Source organism: Salvelinus namaycush, chromosome 1, assembly GCF_016432855.1.
Source record: "Salvelinus namaycush isolate Seneca chromosome 1, SaNama_1.0, whole genome shotgun sequence".
NCBI classification, from domain to species: Eukaryota; Metazoa; Chordata; class Actinopteri; order Salmoniformes; family Salmonidae; genus Salvelinus; species Salvelinus namaycush.
In genome coordinates this window covers 64,574,906-64,596,858 of record NC_052307.1, presented here as the reverse complement: position 1 = coordinate 64,596,858, position 21,953 = coordinate 64,574,906, and the positions used below count along the sequence as shown (strand labels likewise).

General features: G+C 43.5%; 1 protein-coding gene across 2 annotated transcripts; it reads left to right on the top strand.

Moving 5' to 3' along the window:
• The first annotated feature begins 418 nt into the window (after positions 1-418).
• LOC120047275 (aquaporin-9-like) lies at positions 419-20,991 on the top strand. Of its 2 annotated transcripts, none has more exons than XM_038992805.1 (6): positions 419-667; positions 2,034-2,160; positions 9,774-9,911; positions 10,118-10,236; positions 13,574-13,791; positions 19,025-20,991. In XM_038992805.1, the coding sequence occupies exons 1-6, from the start codon at positions 551-553 to the stop codon at positions 19,185-19,187; spliced, it is 882 nt and encodes a 293-aa protein (XP_038848733.1). In that variant the 5' UTR covers positions 419-550; the 3' UTR covers positions 19,188-20,991. The 2 variants fall into 2 exon arrangements, with proteins under 2 accessions (XP_038848733.1, XP_038848739.1); XM_038992811.1 differs by having other exon boundaries at positions 429-667; positions 1,579-2,160.
• The last annotated feature ends 962 nt before the right edge of the window (positions 20,992-21,953 follow it).

The following is a 21,953-nucleotide window of genomic DNA, read 5'->3' as shown; positions in this document are numbered from 1 at the left end:
GTGGTTGAAATTCCACCCTCAAAACAACAGTTTAGGTTATTTACTTTTTTTTTTTTTTTTAAATCCAATGTATTTTCCACATAGATTCCACACCACAATTACGTTAAAACGTTGATTCAACCAGTTTGTGCCCAGTGTTATCAACCATATAATTACAACTTGAAAGAATTACTTTGTTGATCGAAAATAGACAAGTTATGAGTAAAAGCACACACTGTCTACAATTCGCGCGTATAAATGCGCACTGTCCACATTCAGTCAACTGCTGACCATTGGAGTCAATATTGACCAATCAAACACTTATTGACCAATAAAGCACTTAGATCCAACGAGTGCACCCCTGGCGGTAGCGGTGGTTATGGGGGACAGTTTCAAGGAAGAAAAAAGATTAACAGGTCACGTCTGTCGAGTGTACAAAATACACGTGTAGTAGGCTACTAAGGGGAGGAGGGGCTACGTCCTAAACTACCGGAGAGACGCCCATGCTCAAGCTCACGCTCACACTCACACTACTTATCAACTGTCTGTCCTGACAAGACTGAGACATCAGATGTCCGCGGGAAATATGGAACTCGAGGGCAAAAGAAAAATGAAGGAGCAATGTGCCCTGAGGAAGGACATCATCAAAGAGTTCCTGGCAGAATTTCTGGGGATATTCGTATTAATAGTAAGTACATGGACACTATCCCTCATCACCTGACTGTCATTTAATAGCCTGCTTTAAAGCTGCAACAATATGGTAATAAGGTGTCAAAATTGTTCTCAGGGGACTTGATCTGTCAACAGGGATATCATGTTTTGACATGTTTAGGTGCTGACTAATATATCCTGATAATGTGGCTTCTCTTTGATGTGCTCATCCATAATTCTGATATGAGAAAGTCCTTGGGAGACAATTAAGACATCTAGAGAATGTTGTAATGGCAAGTTTGACAGGTGGGGGATATGAGGGGGAGAATTAATGGGATGCTTGGTGTTTTCAGCCATAAAGAAAAACATGATCAAATACAATAAACCTTTACTGGCATGCACCATTCACCATGCACCATGCACCATGCACCATGCACCATGCACCATTCCATATGATGTATGATCATCACAGGGATTTGACATTCATGTTTCTTTAGAATGTATCTAATCTGTGAATAAATAGACCCAATTTATGTAGCCTACTGCACACCATTATATTTCCGCAAAGTTTAATTATTTGATGAACAAGGCTAAAAATCATCATATGATAGCATCAATATTTAATACATTTTTAAAGCATACCCCCCCTATCAATTGCAATCTTCTTGCCAATGAATTCAGTGATTTTATATAGAATGAGAATAGATTTATATTACCCTGAATACAGAGAAACCATTAGCATAAGATAGACCACCTGGTCCAATTCACTGTTCATTTTTCCCCTTAACAGACATACACACTCTTTCTCTCTGCATTATTACTGCGGTAAAAATACACACATTTCCCCATCATCACCAAGCTTGGAGGGAAACACTGTTTACTGAGGTGAAATCTGCAGGGGTCCTTAATAAGCTGACCTGTCTTTTGCCTTCCACCTGTCCCCTCTAGGTTCACCTCCCCGTCCTGTCCTGTCTGTCTGAGTGGTACAGCTCAGTGGCTGGGCTTACTGAGGCTCAGTCTCAGTGGGCTCAGTGAGTCAGTGGTCATCCTGATCAACGGCACAACATAAATGGACTAATCCACTCCTCACAACAGAAGCAGCTATTTTTGGACAAAATCATTATTTCAACACTTTTGTTTTGATTTACTTGTCCTTCTAATAAAAAAAATGAAAGGATTAATGATAATTTCCCATGCTTCAAATGGGACATCTTCTATGGCATTCTTCTTACAGGGTTCAGGGGGAACGCACTGATCTAAAAGGCCATCTAATTAGAAATGAAGGCTGTAGAACAAAAGGACTAGTCTTTTGTGCATAATTAGAAATGTAAAAAAAAAACGACTCTTTCTTCCTCCTGCCAACATGTTTTTGCTTTTGTTTTTTGTCTCTGTCTCTGTCCCAGCTCTTTGGATGTGGCTCGGTGGCCCAGACAGTGCTGAGTAAGGGAGCTCTGGGAGAACCCCTGACCATCCACATCGGCTTCACTCTGGGGGTGATGATGGCCGTCTACGTGGCTGGGGGAGTGTCAGGTGAATACCATGCCTCCTTTACATAACTTTTGATTCACAACATCCATTTCTACAGTCCACTCTGCACATAGCCAGCATACAGTTTTCTAACACCCCAAAAAGTTGATTTTGCAGTATGATTGAAGTTGCAACACAACAAGTGTGTTTAGTGTTGAGACTTTTCAGTTGGTCAGCACCTCACTTTATAGGTCAGGCCTTTTTTATGTCATTATATCCTCTTTTGTATATATCTTTTTATGTCATTATACCCTCTGTACAAAGGCCAAAACAAGTTATTCAATGGGTTCTCCTATGGGGACAACCGAAGAACCCTTTAAGGTTCTAGATAGCACGTTTTTTTTAAAGAGTGTACCGTTGCCCTTGAGCAAGGCACTTAACCCCCCACAACAACAGCTCCCTGGGTGCCCAGTGTGGCAGCCCCCTGCACCTCTCCAAAAACCTGCTCATGTGTGTCTCAGAGGGGTTAAAAGCAGAAGTCAAATTTTGTGGAATTGACCAATTAAAGGATCTTCATATTAAAAAGGGTTTTGTGTAAAATATGTGAGCAGGACTCAAAGGTCACCAATGGTTGTTTGTCTTTGATGAAACGGCTTTACTTTGCCATGAACTTTGACCATGGATGTCTGGCTCTCTTTGCTCTCAGGTACTAAACTCTTATTAAAGGACAACATGTACTTCCCACATGTCTGGGTAACTGTGTGTTATGGCTCCATGGATGTCCTCACATCCACATGTTCACCTGTTCATTGTTTGAAAAATGGGGGAGATGATGTCCATCCCTGTTGTCAGGTACAGTTGAAGTCGGAAGTTTACATACACCTTAGCCAAATACATTTAAACAAAGTTTTTCACAATTCCTGACATTTAATCCTAGTAAAAATTTGCTGTCTTGGGTCAGTTAGGATCACCATTTTATTTTAAGAATGTCAAATGTCAAAATAATAGTAGAGAGAATGATATATTTCAGCTTTAATTACTTTCATCACATTCCCAGTGGGTCAGAAGGTTACAAACACTCAATTAGTATTTGGTAGCATTGCCTTTAAATTCTTTAACTTGGGTCAAATGTTTCAGGTAGTCTTCCACAAGCTTCCCACAATAGGTTGGGTGAATTTTGGCCCATTCCTCCTGACAGAGCTGGTGTAACTGAGTCAGGTTTGTAGGCCTCCTTGCTCGCACACGCTTTTTCAGTTCTACCCACAAATGTTCAATAGGATTGAGGTCAGGGCTTTTTGATGGCCACTCCAATACCTTGACTTTGTTGTCCTTAAGCCATTTTGGAAGTATGTTTGGGGTCATTGTCCATTTGGAAGATGCATTTGCGACCAAGCTTTAACTTCCTGACTGATGTCTTGAGATGTTGCATCAATATATCCACATAATTTTCCTGCCTCATGATGCCATCTATTTTGTGAAGTGCACCAGTCCCTCCTGCAGCAAAGCACCCCCACAACATGATGCTGCCACCCCCGTGCTTCACGGTTGGGATGGTGTTCTTCAGCTTGCAAGCCTCCCCCTTTTTCCTCCAAACATAAAGATGGTCATTATGGCCAAACAGTTCTATTTTTGTTTCATCAGACCAGAGGACATTTCTCCAAAAAGTATGATCTTTGTCCCCATGTGCAATTGCAAACCGTAGTCCGGCTTTTTTATGGCGGTTTAGGAGCAATGGCTTATTCCTTGCTGAGTGGCCTTTCAGGTTATGTCGATATAGGACTCGTTTTACTGTGGATATAGATACTTTTGTAACTGTTTTCTACAGCATCTTCACAAGGTCCTTTCCTGTTGTTCTGGGATTGATTTGCACTTTTCGCACCAAAGTACGTTCATCTCTAGGAGACAGAACGCGTCTCCTTCCTGAGCGGTATGACGGCTGCGTGGTCCCATGGTGTTTATACTTGCGTACTATTGTTTGGACAGATGGACGTGGTACCTTCAGGCATTTGGAAATTGCTCCCAAGGATGAACCAGACTTGTGGACGTCTACAATTTTTTTCTGAGGTCTTGGCTGATTTCTTTTTATTTTCCCATAATGTCAAGCAAAGATGCACTGCGTTTGAAGGTAGGCCTTGAAATACATCCACATGTACACCTCCTATTGACTCAAATTATGTCAATTAGCCTATCAGAAGCTTCTAAAGGCATGACATCATTTTCTGGAATTTTCCAAGCTGTTTAAAGGCACAGTCAACTTAGTGTATGTTTATTTTTTATTTTTTTATTTCACCTTTATTTAACCAGGAAGGCTAGTTGAGAACAAGTTCTCATTTGCAACTGCGACCTGGCCAAGATAAAGCAAAGCAGTGCGACACATACAACAACACAGAGTTACACATGGAATAAACAAACATACAATCAATAATACAGTTGAAAAATCTATATACAGCATGTGCAAATGAGGTAGGAGAAGAGAGGTAAGGCAATAAATAGGCCATGGTGGCGAAGTAATTGCAATAAAGCAATTAAACACTGGAATGGTAGGATGTGCAGAAGATGAATGTGCAAGTAGAGATACTGTGGTGCAAAGGAGCAAGATAAATAAATAAATACAGTATGGGGATGAGGTAGACTGGATGGGCTATTTACAGATGAGCTATGTACAGGTGCAGTGATCTGTGAGCTGCTCTGACAGCTGGTGCTTAAAGCTAGTGAGGGAGGTATGAGTCTCCAGCTTCAGAGATTTTTGCAGTTCGTTCCAGTCATTGGCAGCAGAAAACTGGAAGGAGAGGCGGCCAAAGGAAGAATTGGCTTTGGGGGTGACCAGTGAGATATACCTGCTGGAGCACGTGCTAAGGGTGGGTGCTGCTATGGTGACCAGTGAGCTGAGATAAGGTGGGGCTTTACCTAGCAGAGACTTGTAGATGACCTGGAGCCAGTGGGTTTGGCGACGAGTATGAAGTGAGGGCCAGCCAACGAGAGCATACAGGTCGCAGTGGTGGGTAGTATATGGGGCTTTGGTGACAAAACGGATGGCACTGTGATAGATTGCATCCAATTTGTTGAGTAGAGTGTTGGAGGCTATTTTGTAAATGACATTGCCGAAGTTGAGGATCGGTAGGATGGTCAGTTTTACGAGGGTATGTTTGGCAGCATGAGTGAAGGATGCTTTGTTGTGAAATAGGAAGCCAATTCTAGATTTAATTTTGGATTGGAAATGTTTAATGTGAGTCTGGAAGGAGAGTTTACAGTCTAACCAGACACTTAGGTATTTGTAGTTGTCCACATATTCTAAGTCAGAACCGTCCAGAGTAGTGATGCTGGACGGGCGGGCAGGTGCGGGCAGCGATCGGTTGAAGAGCATGCATTTAGTTTTACTTGCATTTAAGAGCAGATGGAGGCCTCGGAAGGAGAGTTGTATGGCTTTGAAGCTCATCTGGAGGTTAGTTAACACAGTGTCTAGAGAAGGGCCAGATGTATACAGAATGGTGTCGTCTGCGTAGAGGTGGATCAAAGAATCACCAGCAGCAAAAGCGACATCATTAATGTATACAGAGAAGAGAGTCGGCCCGAGAATTGAACCCTGTGGCACCCCCATAGAGCCTGCCAGAGGTCTGGACAACAGACCCTCCGATTTGACATACTGAACTCTATCGGAGAAGTAGTTGGTGAACCAGGCGAGGCAATCATTTGAGAAACCAAGGCTGTTGAGTCTGCCAATAAGAATGTTGTGATTGACCGAGTCGGAAGCCTTGGCCAGGTCGATGAATACGGCTGCACAGTAATGTCTCTTATTGATGGCGGTTATGATATCGTTTAGGACCTTGAGCGTGGCTGAGGTGCACCCATGATCAGCTCGGAAACCAGATTGCATAGCAGAGAATGTACGGTGAGATTCGAAATGGTCTGTAATCTGTTTGTTAACTTGGCTTTCAAAGACCTTAGAAAGACAGGGTAGGATAGATATAGGTCTGTAGCAGTTTGGGTCTAGAGTGTCTCCCCCTTTGAAGAGGGGGATGACCGCGGCAGCTTTCCAATCTCTGGGAATCTCAGACGATACGAAAGAGAGGTTGAACAGGCTAGTAATAGGGGTTGCAACAATTTCGGCAGATCATTTTAGAAAGAGAGGCTCCAGATTGTCTAGCCCGGCTGATTTGTAGGGGTCCAGATTTTGCAGCTCTTTCAGAACATCAGCTATATGGATTTGGGTGAAGGAGAAGTGGGGGAGGTTTGGGCAAGTTGCTGGGGGGAGCGCAGGGCTGTTGACTGGGGTAGGGTTAGCCAGGTGGAAAGCATGGCCAGCCGTAGAAAAATGCTTATTGAAATTCTCAATTATTGTGGATTTATCGGTGGTAACAGTGTTTCCCTAGCCTCAGTGCAGTGGGCAGCTGGGAGGAGGTGCTCTTATTCTCCATGGACTTTACAGTGTCCCAGAACTTTTTTGAGTTTGTGCTACAGGATGCAAATTTCTGCTTGAAAAAGCTAGCCTTAGCTTTCCTAACTGCCTGTGTATATTTGTTCCTAACTTCCCTGAAAAGTTGCATATCACGGGGGCTGTTCGATGCTAATGCAGAACGCCACAGTCTAAACTTCTGACCCACTGGAATTGTGATACAGTGAATTATAAGTGAAATAATCTGTCTGTAAACAATTGTTGGAAGAATTACTGGTGTCATTCACAAAGTAGATGTCCTAACCGACTTGCCAAAACTATAGTTTGTTAACAAGAAATTTGTGGAGTGGTTGAAAAACGAGTTTTAATGACTCCAACCTAAGTGTATGTAAACTTCCGACTTCAACTGTAGATCACAGGAGAGAAAGTAAAGAGTACAGTCATGGATCACTAACACTCTCCTGTGTGCTTCACCCTAACTTGTGTCCTGGGGAAAAGTCCACATACAGTAACAGAAATGGACTGTGGAGACCTAGGTCATCACTAGAGACTCAGCAACATGGCAAAATGATACAGAGAACATCATGTTAGTATTCCATAGCAGTCTGGACTCAACGTGGGTACCATTTAGTATTACCCTAACTGGGGGAGAGGCACAGAGGAAATGGAAGAAATATGTAATAGCTCGATTACCCATTCCTAATACCTGGCTGCTTCTTGGTGTCAGAGGATGAAGTGTGCCGGCTAGATTTACAAGGCTGGAGTTGTGTGTCCTCATGTCCAGGAGGACTTTATTGGGTACATTCCATAGAGATTAAAGCGAGGAGAGCCCTCTCCCTCTCGCTTCGGCAGCAACAATGACACAGAGGGATAACATTAGGGGGAATCACTTTTTAAATGTCACGCTGCCTTAGGTGAGCTTGCTGAGCAAGGTGGAGAGCGGTTTTTAATCATCAATCAAGGGTTTCATTATGTCTCAGCGAGGCTTTACGTAATGGGGGATGATGAGATGTAATTTGAAATTTCCGTGGTAATTTCCATCACAATTGGGACATAAAAGAGCAACGACGTGATTAGAGCTTTTAATGCCCACCCCCAGGATAATATGAACACTGTAGCATATGAGCTAATATGAGTGTTATATGAGCCATACTCAATGTGCTTTCATCTGAGAAAATCCAATGTTGGCAGAGTGTGAGCTTAGCCTTTGTGCTGTATCTCTAAAACTCAACCCAGGACCACCCCTCATCCTCAATGCCTGGTTTACAGCTACAGCAGATCAGACCAGAGTGTTGGGAAGCCAACATTTATGCCATGTTTGGAGGAGCTTCCTTGAGCAACAAATATTTTTTTTATTTTTTTTTATTTAACCTTTATTTAACCAGGTAGGCCAGTTGAGAACAAGTTCTCATTTACAACTGCGACCTGGCCAAGATAAAGCAAAGTAGTGCGACACAAACAACAACACAGAGTTACACATGGAATAAACAAACGTACAGTCAATAACACAATACAAAAGTCTATATACAGTGTGTGCAAATGAAGGAAGATTAGGGAGGTAAGGCAGGCAGTAAATAAGCCATCGTGCCAAAATAATTACAATTGAGCAATTAAACAATGGAGTTGTCACGCCCTGACCTTAGAGAGCCTTTTTATATCTCTATTTGGTTTGGTCAGGGTGTGATTTGGGGTGGGCATTCTATGTTTTGTTTTCTATGATTTTGTGTTTCTATGTTTTGGCTGGGTATGGTTCTCAATCAGGGACAGCTGTCTATCGTTGTCTCTGATTGGGAACCATACTTAGGTAGCCCTTTTCCCTCCTTTCTGTGTGGGAAGTTGACTTGTGTTTGTGGCACTTAGCCCTCGTGAGCTTCACCGTTGTTTTCTTCGTTTGTTGTTTTGTTGGCGTCATTTTCTATAATAAAAGGATAATGTACGCTCACCACGCTGTGCTTTGGTCCACTTCCTTTGATGGCCGTGACAGGAGTGATAGATGTGCAGAAGACGAATGTGCAAGTAGAGATACTGGCGTGCAAAGGAGCAAAAAAACAAACAATATGGGGATGAGGTAGTTGGGTGGGCTATTTACAGAGGGGCTGTGTACAGGTGCAATAATCTGTAAGCTGCTCTGACAGCTGATGCTTAAAGTTAGTGAGGGAGATATGAGTCTCCAGCTTCAATGTTTTTTGCAGTTCGTCCCAGTCATTGGCAGCAGAGAATTGGAAGGAAAGGCGGCCAAAGGAGGAATTGGCTTTGGGGGTGACCAGTGAAATATACCTGCTGGCGCATGTGCTATGGGTGGGTGCAGCTATGGTGACCAGTGAGCTGAGATAAGGCGGGGCTTTACCTAGCAAAGACTTCTAGATGACCTGAAGCCAGTGGGTTTGGCGACGAATATGAAGCGAGGGCCAGCCAACGAGAGCATACAGGTATGGAGGAATAATGGAACTGAGGAAGAATGGAACTGTAGAACAAGACTCTCGTCTCCAACCCTCTTTGCTTCATTACAGACTAGCTGATCACTCTGACACAGAGGATCTAGATCCTGGTTCAGTGGGTAATGATGGAGACGGTATATAGCTGCAGTAGAGCAGTACTACAGTATGTGTGCTATTCTTGTTGAAGTGTGTAGTAGGCTACAGTATATGAATCTTTACTGCATGATTGGGCCATTCAACCCTGGGGCCCATGTGTGGATGAGAAGCCTTCACACTGTTAGGTGACATCTCTGATGATGATCACAGGTATTGGACTAATGAGCTTTACGGGGTCTCTAGTGTGGAGGGGGGCGGGGCACTCTGCTTTCCAGCCTTCCCAGCCAGCCTCTCCAAGTGGAACACAACACACTTCTGTTTCCCCCCGCTCCTTTTCACTCATATGTCGGCGATGCTGATTTACAGGCAGAGTAAACCAGCACCCTTGTTAGCGGAGGTGTGTCATGGCCGGGTCATTCCAACGACATGCGGTTTGCGCGAGTCTTAAGCAGATTTAGGCAGATTGTCAGACCCAATTCCGATCGGATGTTTCAGCCGGCTGTTGTGGCCACAGTTAGTGAACAGGGCTGGGGATTAGTGTTTGGGGCGCTCTGAAACCCCCAGCAGTGTTGCCCCGCTGAGGTCACCCAGAGCCTCAGTCTCCGCTTTGGGTCCGCCTAGTGTTGTGCCGTAATTGTGTCTATGACTGAATCCACTAGATAAGGATAGTGGTTACAAATGAATGTGTCTCAGACTTTCTACATAAGCTTGAACCTTGTTTTCAATTCCAGTTTTGACCTTTGTTCCAGGGGCTCATGTGAACCCAGCAGTCTCTCTGGCCATGGTGGTCCTGGGCAAGCTGCCTATAAAGAAGTTCCCTGTCTACGTGGCAGCACAGTTCCTGGGTGCCTTCGCTGGATCTTGTGCTGTCTATGGGTTGTATTATGGTAGGTGTTACTGTCATCATGTCCATCACCATCATCATAATCATCATCATCCTGATTAAATGGAACCCATATTCATAGCATTTAGCCAGTGTGATATTTGAATGGAAAGGTATTGATCATTATTGGAGTGGGAACATTATAGGTTATTACTAACACTAACATTATTGGGAAACTCAATGGCTAATTTATTATTCTCTTTTCCATAGATGCCTTAATGGAACACACAGGAGGAGTTATGCAAGTTACTGGCGTCAATGCCACAGCTAATATATGGGCATCCTACCCTGCCAAGCACATCTCAGTCCTTGGAGGATTCGTAGACCAGGTGAGAGATGCACCATCAATGGTTATCTAACCATATCCTAATACTCTTTGTTACTGAATGATATGAGCCGCACAGGCACACACCCTGAATTATGTTTGAAGTCCCTGAGCTAGAACATGCCAGTACATGTGTAATAGTATGAATATAAGTGAATGTGCACATTTTTTATTTGATTTAACCAGGCAAGTCAGTTAAAAACACATTTTTATTTACAATGACGGCCTACCCCGGCCAAACTAACCCTAAATTGGACGACGCTGGGTCAATTGTGCACCGCCCTATGGGACTCCCGATCACGGGCGGTTGTGATACAGCCCGGGATTGAACCCAGGTCTGTAGTTACGCCTTAGAGCACTGCGCCCCTCGGTCCCCCGAATGCATTTAGATCAGTCATGTGCATGTAAGTAACTAAGCCTTCCCAACAATGCAGAGAGAGAGAAAATAGAGAAATAATAGGAAAGTAATAACACATAATAAAAGTAAGAATAAATACACAATGAGTAACGATAACTTGGCTATATACATGGGGTACCAGTACCGAGTCGATGGGTATGAGGTAATTGAGGTAGATATGTACATATAGCTAGGAATAAAGTGACTAAGCAACAAGATATATAATAAACAGTAGCAGCAGCAGATGTCATGAGTCAAAAAGGTTAGTGCAAAAAGGGTCAATGCAGATCGTCTGGGTAGCTATTTGGTTAACTGTTTAACGAACTATTTAGCAGTCTTATGGCTTGGGGGTAGAAACTGTTCAGGGTCCTGTTGGTTCCAGACTTGGTGCATCGGTACCGCTTGCCATGCAGTAGCAGAGAGAACAGTCTATGACTTGGGTGTTTGGAGTTTTTTACATTTTTCAGGGCCTTCTTCTGACACCGTCTGCTATAGAGGTCCTGGATGGCAGGGAGCTCGGCCCTAGTGATGTACTGGGCTGCACGCACTACCCTCTGTAACGCCTTGTGGTTTGATGCAAAGCAGTTGCCATACCAAGAGGTGATGCAGCCATTCAAGATGCTCTCTATCTGAGGGCCCATGCCAAATCTTTTCAGCCTCCTGAAGGGGAAGAGGAGAGGAGTGTTGGTGTGTGTGGACCATGATAGATCCTTAGTGATATGGACACTGATTAACTTAAAGGTCTCGACTCACTCCACTACAGCCCCGTCAATGTGAATGGGAGCATGCTCGGCCCTCTGTTTCCTGTAGTTCATGATTTGCTCCTTAGTCTTGCTGACGTGGAAGCAGAGTTTGTTGTCCTGGCACCACACTGCCAGGTCTCTGACCCTCGTGTTGAGGGTCAGCGTGGCGGATGTGTTGTTGCCTACCCTTACCACCTGGTGTCAACCGTCTGGAAGTCCAGGATCCAGTTGGTCCTTAGCTTAGTAATGAGCTTGAGGGCACTATGGTGTTGAATGCTGAGCTGTAGTCATTGAACAGCATTCTCACATAGATGTTCCTCTTGTCCAGGTGGGAGAGGGCAGTGTGGAGAGCAATAGAGATTGCATCATCTGTGGATCTGTTGGGGCGGTATGCGAATTGGAGTGAGTCAAGGGTGTCTGGGATGATGTTGTTGATGTGAGCCATGACCAGCCTTTCAAAGCATTTGCCCGGCACGAGCGGAGCGCAGGCATAGGACGCACTGCACCCTCCCAGCGCCCCGGAGACACAGCACGCAGAGCCGGCGCAGGATAACCTGGACCGAAACGGCGTACCGGAGACCAGACACGCTGAGCAGGCACAATACGCCCTGGCTGGATGCCCACACTCGCATGACACTTTCGGGGGGCTGCCCTATAGCGCACCGGGCTATGGGCACGTACTGGCGACACCGTGCACTTAACCGCATAACACGGTGCCTGACCAGTAACGCGCTGCTTATAATAAGCACGAGGAGTGAGCTCAGGTCTGCTACCTGGCTTAGCCACACTCCCCGTGTGCCCCCTCCCCAAAAAATGTGGGGATGCCTCTCGTACCTGTTGCGCTGCCGTGCTGCCTCCTCATATCGCCGCCGCTCAGCTTTCGCTGCCTCCAGCTCTGCTTTGGGACGGCGATATTCCCCAGCCTGTGACCAGGGTCCTTTCCCATCCAGAATCTCCTCCCAGGTCCAGGAGTCCTGCGATCGCTGCTGCCCGATACCACGCTGCTTGGTCCTTGGTTGGTGGGTGATTCTGTATGTCTATGTTGCATGTTAGCACATTGTTTATATAGCTTCACGTTCGTCGTTTATTGTTTTGATTAGTTTGTATAGTGTTCTTCGTTTTTCGTCTTCAATAAATAGAAGAATGTATTCTAACCACGCTGCGCTTTGGTCCTCCTCTCTTCCACCATACGACGACCGTGACAGTGTGTGTGTGTTAGCCTAGTGGTTAGAGCATTGGGCCAGTAACCGAAAGGTTGCTATATTGAATCCCCGAGCTGACACTGTAAAAATCTGTCGTTCTGCCCCTGAAGAAGGCAGTTAACAATTAACTGGCTAATAGAAGCAAACATTCAAGCAGTTGTTTCCCCTCTATGAACAGTAATAAATGCAATAGTTGAGTATTTTTAGCCCAAAATATGGTTTGCTCCTAATATATAACCATATGGATACTGTTCAAAAGACTTCAAAGCTGCCTCATCTATCCTTCATCCAGGGGAAAGGGGAAGCCCCATTATAGGCTTAGGCAAAAGAAGTGAAGGCCACAGGTCATCACAGCAAATTAGTCCTGCTGGCCACAGACAGTCATTATAAAACCCAGACCATAACAACAAGCAATTCTCCCCCTGTCACTGTCTGGTATCAAACTCCTATTATCATCTACCATTACATAAAAAGCTACAAGGAATACCACTGTTATGCTATTATGAGAGGCTGTCTTTTCTATATTGGCGGAGGCATTACAGTGACAGCATGAGCAGTAGCTACAGATTGTTCATTTTGTAGTGATGATGAATATACTGAATACAGATGTAGGAATTTAATTTGATCACTCTTTTGTTGCTATGAATTGTTCTGCACTGCAGGAAATGCAAATTTGCAGTGTATTCATTGTTTAAAAAGGCTGTTAGCATTTGGAAACAATGCCAGCCACTGCCAGAGAATCTAAACCAATGCATGGACTGCTGTCATACCTTGTTCTTAGACTGCTTACAGGTTGAGTAAACCAATATGTAATTTTGTCATTTGGGAAAACTATCCCTTTAATTATAATCTACATAATAATTCACATTTCCTGATGCTGCAGGATTATTTTCCTGCTGTAGCAAACTGGTTCAAATTAAGATCTTACATCTGTATGTCTGTCAATTATCTGTTTTGATCATTGCTATCTCAAACTCATGGTTGATGCCTTGTCTCCAGGTGATAGGAACAGCTGCCTTGATCCTATGCATTCTGGCCATTATTGATGGGAAGAACATTGGAGCTCCTAAAGGGATGGAGCCACTGTGCATTGGCCTGATCATCATGGCCATCGGAGTGTCCATGGGACTCAACTGTGGCTATCCCATCAACCCTGCCAGAGACCTGGGCCCAAGGCTCTTCACTGCTGTGGCCGGATGGGGCATGGAGGTGTTCCGGTAATTTCCAACAATGCTTATACTAGAGAAAAGACAAGTCCCACAAATGAGAGCTGGATGGCATCCATAAGCACAGTAGAATTTCACAAACATTGTTAGATGCCTTTTGCCCTGAAACCCTTTGAAATTGAAAATGTGCTTTCTTCTCCAAAAAAATCAAACAGCCCATGCTCACTTTACAGTAGAACATTGAAAGATTCATAAAGACGCAGAAACAGAGTATGTGTGTGTGTGACAGGAAAGCCCCTCTCTGATCTGGGTTGTGCCAAGTGGAGATGCAGGCACATTATTCTGCTTTTCAGTCCTCCTCCCCAGCAGTGGCTGGGAGTTAGGCACGCTGTGTGAGAAACATGGGAGTGAATACCAGTGGCCTGGCCTCCTTCTCTCCTTCAGGAAGAGCAGGAGTATGCAGCTCTATCGCTCTATCTCTGCTCTTCTGACAATCGTAATCAATATTTTAGCAACCTCTTGTATCTCCTGCATTTTCAAAAAGGCTTGGAGATGTGAGCGGGCAGAGTAAGATTATTTCTCCGCACATAAATATTCCATGCTTCGTATAACAGAAAAATGTCATTAGTTACAATGTCTGTACTTTGCCATGCAAACTTCCATAGTACCCAGAGAAATCTGGGGGAAGCAATTCACAAGCAGTTATTTAACAATGAGAGCTGGGCTAAAGAAGAGTTGCGTAAGATAAACGTGAAGGATATGGAGATGTGAGTGGGCAGAGTAAGATTCTTTCTCCGCACATAAATATTCCATATAACAGAAAAATGGCACCATTGTGTGTAATACTGGCAGAGGCAGACTCCCTCTCTCTGCCGTCACTCGTCAAAGCTGTCCCTGGTACTTTGGGTCCCTGGTACTTCCGAGGCCTCTAACAGCTTTTAAATGCAAGTAAAACTAAGTGCATGCTCTTCAACCAATTGCTGCCCGCACCCTCCCGCCCGACTAGGATCACTACTCTGGACGGTTCTGACTTAGGTATTTGTAGTTGTCCATATATTCTAAGTGTCTGGTTAGACTGTAAACTCTCCTTCCAGACTCACCTTAAACATTTCCAATCCAAAATTAAATCTAGAATCGGCTTCCTATTTCGCAACAAAGCCTCCTTCACTCATGCTGCCAAACATACCCTCGTAAAACTGACTATCCTACCGATCCTTGACTTTGGCGATGTCATTTACAAAATAGCCTCCAACACTCTACTCAGCAAACTGGATGTAGTCTATCACAGTGCCATCCGTTTTGTCACCAAAGCCCCATATACTACCCACTACTGCGACCTGTATGCTCTCGTTGGCTGGCCCTCACTACATATTCGTCGCCAAACCCACTGGCTCCAGGTCATCTATAAGTCTATGCTAGGTAAAGCCCTGCCTTATCTCAGCTCACTGGTCACCATAGCAACACCCACCCTTAGCACGAGCTCCAGCAGGTATATTTCACTGGTCACCCCAAAAGCCAACACTTTCTTTGGCCGCCTTTCCTTACAGTTCTCTGCTGCCAATGACTGGAACAAATTGTAAAAATCGTATATCTCCTTCTCTAACTTTAAGCATCAGCTGTCAGAGCAGCTTACTGTGCCTGTACACAGCCAATCTGTAAATAGCACACCCAACTACCTCATCCCCATATTGTTACTTATCCTCTTGCTCTTTTGCACCCCAGTATCTCTACTTGCACATGATCATCTGCACATTTATCACTCCAGTGTTAATGCTAAATTGTAATTATTTCGCCTCCATGGCCTATTTATTGCCTTATCTCCCTACTCTTCTACATTTGCACACACTGTACATATATTTTTCTATTGTGTTATTGACTGTACGTTTGTTTATGAGTAACTATGTGTTGTTGTTTTTGTCGCACTGCTTTGCTTTATCTTGGCCAGTTCGCAGTTGTAAATGAGAACTTGTTCTCAATTGGCCTACCTGGTTAAATAAAGGTTACTTTTTTTTCTTTTTTTTATTAAAATATGAGGGACCTCGCTGCCAGTGCACTATAGACTTCTCTTCAGTAGATGGCGCTGTCTGATCTAATGGCCACAGTCAACAGTTTCCCAACCTGCACTTTGGGGAGCCCATGTTTGCACATATTTGTTCTATTCTAGCACTAGCACAGTACACCTGATTCAAGGGGCTGGTTGGTTAAATCACAAGCTGACTCAGGAGTGCTGGAGCTGGAATAGAACAATTGTGTGCAATGGTTGGGGGTACCCTACTGGGGTGGGAAACGTTGACATACAGTATTTGACCCTCTACTTTATACCCTGGTTCACACTACATCTTACCAGATGTTTCGCATACAGATGTAGAATCTTCATTTGATCACCCTGTTGTAGGAGAACTCTCCTGCAATGCAGGACATTTAAAACTTGTAGTGTATTTGAAGTTTAAAAAGGTTTTTAAAGTTTGTAATTTCCACTTTGAGATTAAAGACTGTATTACGCCCATATTTCGAAACATGTATGAACCCCTACAAAAATGTCCATGAGTTATAATTTCCTGTTGCTGCAGGATTCCTTTCCTTCTGTAGCAAACTGACTCAAATTAAGATCCTATGTCTATATGAGATTATCCATATACGTATACATTTAAGATTAGTTCTCTCTAATGCGCACATAAACCTGCGGCCCTGAGATTTACATCATACTGTCAAATTTGACGTAATCTGTCCGTTTGAAATATAGGTTTAAATACATCCCTTATATCTCAGACATTTTAGCAGCACACACAGCTGTAATCACAATGTTAAGATAGAGATGTCTAAGGGTGATAGTAGGATTTAAAGTGTATATTCCATCCACCATACATTACATCCACTGAATCTCTGTAAGGAAACTGAAAGCAATAGGACCAGGTACAGTGGCACTTTCCTTTGACATCAGTAGGAAGAGCTGGCAGGGTGCCATGTCCATGAGACCACATCGTGTGACCCAGTGTGTCTGTCCGTCATCAGGCCTAATCATGGGATATGGTTAGTCAACCTGGCTCTGCCCATAGATTACACACCCTAATCCACCAGTCCTGTAGTCTGCATCCACCCCCTGGTAGTTTAGCAGCTAAACACAGCCTGTTCAGACACTGTCTATTTTCCTACCTGGGCCTTGTCACGTTAGTGCTGGTAATTCAGTCCCTTTCGCCCACAGGATCCAACCAGTCAGTACTAGCAGAGGGAGGCTAATCTCTATCAGGGAGTTGCCCTGAGGTGATCAAGCGCTCAGTTCAGGACAGAATCAGGACATGTACTACATAGGCTACAGTAGCAGAGAGCTGTTTAGATTGGAGTTTGACTATTACCCGCTATTAAGATAACTAGCAAATTTGTAAAGCACAATTAGAATTAGGCATTTATAGAAACGGATTGGTGGGGAGTGGGAACAGATCAACTTTATGTATAGTTGGATCAATAGACTAGCAGGCAGATTAAGAGAGAGAGTAGAGTAGTGAGAGGTGGAGATTAGAGGGAGCCTATCCAGGGAGTCTTACTGTATAAATAAACAAAAGGTAGTAGTGGAATCTGCTCCCAATGTACCAGTGGAGGCTGCTGAGGGGAGGACGGCTCATAATAATGGCTGGAACAGAGCAAATGGAATGGTCCATGTTTGATGTATTTGATACCATTCCACTGATTCCACTCCAGCCATTACCACAAGCCCATTCTCCCCAATTAAGGTGCCACCAACCTCCTGTGTAATGTACAGTAGCGTACCCAAGACCATGTTACGTTCCTGGGTTGCTTTAAAGCCCCATGCAGTCTTTTTCAATTTAGTTTTAAATCATCACTGTATGTCTAATAAGTGACTGTGTGTTTATTTCATGAAAATAACAGCAAATATATTTTTTATAATTTATTACCCTGAGCCTCCTTTTGCTATCGATTTATGCTGTCTGATTGTGTGGACGTGTTGATACAAATGTAAATATATTTTCATACACATCCCTGATTGGCGGATAGGATCATCCCTGCTTACCCCTTCAAATTAGGAGGATACATATGCAAGTACAAGACAACTGGTCATTGGTCCGAATAATTAGATCAGATTATGATTTAATGCTGTCGGCCAAAAACTCCATCCCACCTGAACAGGCTGAAACTCCAAGCATTTGTTCAATAAGCTCTTACTCTTAAAGGGCATTATAATAATTTTCACAATTTCAGAGTGTTATTTCAACCTCATAGTGTGGAGATATCATTAAAAAAAACTGGTAAATCATGTTTTTGACTGCACTGTCTCTTTAACGCGGGTGACCACTATTTACACAGTAGATAGTGTACAAAACATTATTGAGTTGTACCCCCTCGTCGGGGCATGGACTCTACAAGGTGTCGAAAGCGTTACACAGGGATGCTTGCCCATGTTGACTACAATGCTTCCCACAGTTGTGTTAACTTGGTTGGATGTCCTTTGGGTGGTGGACCATTCTTGATACACATGGGAAACTGTTGAGCATGAAAACCCAGCAGCGTTGCAGTTCTTGACACACTCAAACTGGTGCACCTGGCACCTACTACCATACCCCGTTCAAAGACACTTAAATATTTTGTCTTGCCCATTCACCCTCTGAATGGCACACATACACAAACCCTGTTTTCTCAAGGCTTAAAAATCCTTATTTTATTCCCTATTTTTTTACCCCCTTTTTCTCCCCAATTTCGTGGTATCCAATTGTTAGTAGTTACTGTCTTGTCTCATCGCTACAACTCCCGTACGGGCTCGGGAGAAACAAAGGTCGAGAGCCATGCGTCCTCCGAAACACAACCCAACCAAGCCGCACTGCTTCTTAACACAGTGCGCATCCAACCTGGAAGCCAGCCGCACCAATGTGTCGGAGGAAACACCGTACACCTAGCGACCTGGTCAGCGCGCACTGCGCCCGGCCCGCCACAGGAGTCGCTAGTGCGCGATGAGACAAGGATATCCCTACCGGCCAAACCCTCCCTAACCCGGACGACGCTAGGCCAATTGTGCGTCGCCCCATGGACCTCCCTGAAAAATCCTTCTTTAACCTGTCTCTTCTCCTTCATCTACACTGATTGAAGTGGATTTAACAAGTGACATTATAAGGGATCATAGCTTTCACCTGGATTCACCTAGTCAGTCTATGTCATGGAAAGAGCAGGTGTTCCTAATGTTTTGTAGACCCAGTGTATTTGGTTTTAAATGTTTATTTTAACTTACTCACTACAAAGTCAAATGTAAACTCCTGAACCCCTGTTGTCTGTGCAGTGCTGGAGGCTGCTGGTGGTGGATCCCAGTAGCGGGGCCCATGGTGGGAGGAGTGGTGGGGGCCGCCGTTTACTTCCTGTTCATCGAGCTGCACCATGCCGAGCCTGAGAAACAGGGGGAGAACAACGTCAAGGACAAATATGAGATGGTCACCCTGAGTTAGACAGAGAGGCCATGAGCCCCAATGGTACTGAGGCTTGGCAGCTTCCTACCCCTTTAACCCTCAACAGGCTAAACATTCACCTCAATGAGGCCACACTTGACACAACCTTCTCTGCTTGCACTAGAGTCATTTCCTCTGTCTAAGGGACCTGAGGTCAGGTCTCAGTCTCTGCACTCTCATGGACAGGTCTGCTGAAAGAATGCCAAATGAGCCAAAACATAAAAAACGCAAACACGTATGTAATGTTAAATTCACAATCACAAGCTGAGATCTCAGGCATGTTTACTAGCCCATGACATCATCATCAGGTGTTCAGACTGTCCATTCTACTCTGAGGATAGTTCCTGAGTACAGTGATTTTTAATAATTTATATTGCATTTCTTGTACAGGGCTATTTTTCATTGCAGGAGGAATTTGCCAAGTTTGAAACCGTCTCATTATTTCCTATCTTTCAGGCAGAGGTGATGGTAAATGTTATTAACAACATAGAAAATAGCCAGGAACAGTTTCTGTGATGGAAGGAAGGAAGTGTATATTTTTTTGTCATTGAGCTAGTTTAATGGTATGCTCTCTGGAGTGTCTTCCATCTTCTGCTTCACTTCATCCATCTATTTGTTACAGTTGTATGAATCCCTCTGCCTGCTGCGACACACAGCCTCATCACTGCATGTGTGCTATAGCTAACACACATCTATGTATTTGTGCTTTGAAATGCTCATAGTCTTTTTTGCTAGCTATTATTTTTTAGAGTGCAGAAAAAACAGCCTTAATGTGTGTGAAATGAGCCTCGCACCGTTCTGTTTGTACTCTCTCTCTCGTTGAGCACAGAACTGTGTATCGTGACACGGGATCACTTCTAAATTATTTTTTATCTGACTTTTATTTCCTCTTATATAACGTTCCTGCTGTCATGTGCACACATTTTCATGGAAGCATGAGTAGGGAAGCCTAGTATCTACAGTACCTAGCATGAGTAGGGAAGCCTAGTATCTACAGTACCTAGCATGAGTAGGGAAGCCTACTATCTACAGTACCTAGCATGGACATGTTTTAATAAACAATATACTGTATGAAGAGTCCAATGAGAGATAGTTTACCCCACTGGCCAATGGCCATATGGGAATGTATAAAAACTGTTTGTTTATCGTAATCATTACGTTATTCCTCCAATGATGCGACTAGGATTTAACCACTGAGGAACTCCGACACTATGACCAATAGTGAACTGGACAATAACAGCAGTACAACTTCCAAGAATAGAGCCCTTCAACTCAGACAAAAACACTCCAATTAACCAAGTCCTTCCATCCTAGTGATGTTATTTAGCCATGGGTGGGCAGAGGAACATGGGTGGGCAGAGGAACACTAGTTCCCTATTCCCAGAAGAGCCCTCACCAATGAAACACATAGCATTTTATAACCTGTATGTGGCTTACTACTGAACCAGATATAATTCGTAGGGAAAAATATAGCTCTTTAGAAATGATTTTCTCTATTATTTTACACCTTTGTTACTTAGTGGTTTAGTTGCTGTAGTTTCTTATTGTAGTTAGTTTTTTGTACTTTGTACTTTGGATGACTACATGATGCTAGCTTGATTCTCCTGAGATTCAACCTTTGGAGGAGTACAATGTTTTTTTGTTGCTTCACTTGGCTTAAAAAAAGATAAAAGGCACTTTTACTCACACAATTTTTCTCAGATGCTATTTGATAAAAGTTACTTCTTTGTGAAGGTAATTTTGTAATTTATACAACTAATGTAGATTTTACAAAAATAAATATTTGATGTGTATTTCTTTCATAGTCTGCCTTGATCAATCAATCCACATTATTAATGGTCTACTGATTAAGGGAAGTAACACACATTCAATGAGAAACTATCACTAACCACTGTGTTCCACTAGCACTGGTATAAGTGCATTGGTAGTAACTGGAAGGTATTCAATATTACCCGTATGCAATCCTAAAAATAACAGGCCAGAAAACCGGTCACGATCACTAAGTACAACCACGTGTTGGATTCACGTCTCCATCTCAACCAAAAATCTAAGTTAAAGAATAGGACTAAATGAAATCAGCCTTTTTTTTAATTGCACATTAAATAAAGTTTGATTTAGTCATTTTCTTTAAACTTTGATGTTTGGTTGAGATGAGACATGAATCCAACATTATTAACTTAAGTAATTCGGAAATCAACCAAAGCTTGAAACTCTAGGCCTACAGTGCATTCGGAAAGTATTCACACCCCTTGACTTTTTCCACATTTTGTTACGTTACAGCCTTATTCTAAAATGTATTCAATCGTTTTTTTCCCATCATCAATCTACACACAATACCCCATAGTGATAAAGCAAAAACAGGTTTTTAGAAATGTTTACAAATTTATAAAAAATAAATACATTAATATTACATTTACATAAGTATTCAGACCCTTTACTCAGTACTTTGTTGAAGCACCTTTGGCAGCGATTAGCTTTGCGTCTTCTTAGGTATAACACTACAAGCTTGGCACACCTGTATTTGGAGAGTTTCATTCTTCTCTGCAGATCCTCTCAAGCTCTGTCAGGTTGGATGGGGAGCGTTGCTGTACAGCTATTTTCAGGACTCGCCAGAGATGTTCATTTGGGTTCAAGTCCGGGCTCTGGCTGGGCCACTCAAGCACATTCAGAGACTTGTCCCGAAGCCACTCCTGTGTTGTCTTGGCTGTGTGCTTAGGGTCGTTGTCCTGTTGGAGGGTGAACCTTCACCCCAGTCTGAGGTCCAGA

Excerpts from the sequence above, each read along its gene's own strand:
- LOC120047275 (XM_038992805.1), top strand. The coding sequence starts at position 551 with ATGTCCGCGGGAAATATGGAACTCGAGGGCAAAAGAAAAATGAAGGAG. Across the intron at positions 2,161-9,773 it reads CGTGGCTGGGGGAGTGTCAG|GGGCTCATGTGAACCCAGCA; the intron begins GTGAATACCATG and ends CCTTTGTTCCAG. Across the intron at positions 13,792-19,024 it reads TGGGGCATGGAGGTGTTCCG|TGCTGGAGGCTGCTGGTGGT; the intron begins GTAATTTCCAAC and ends TTGTCTGTGCAG.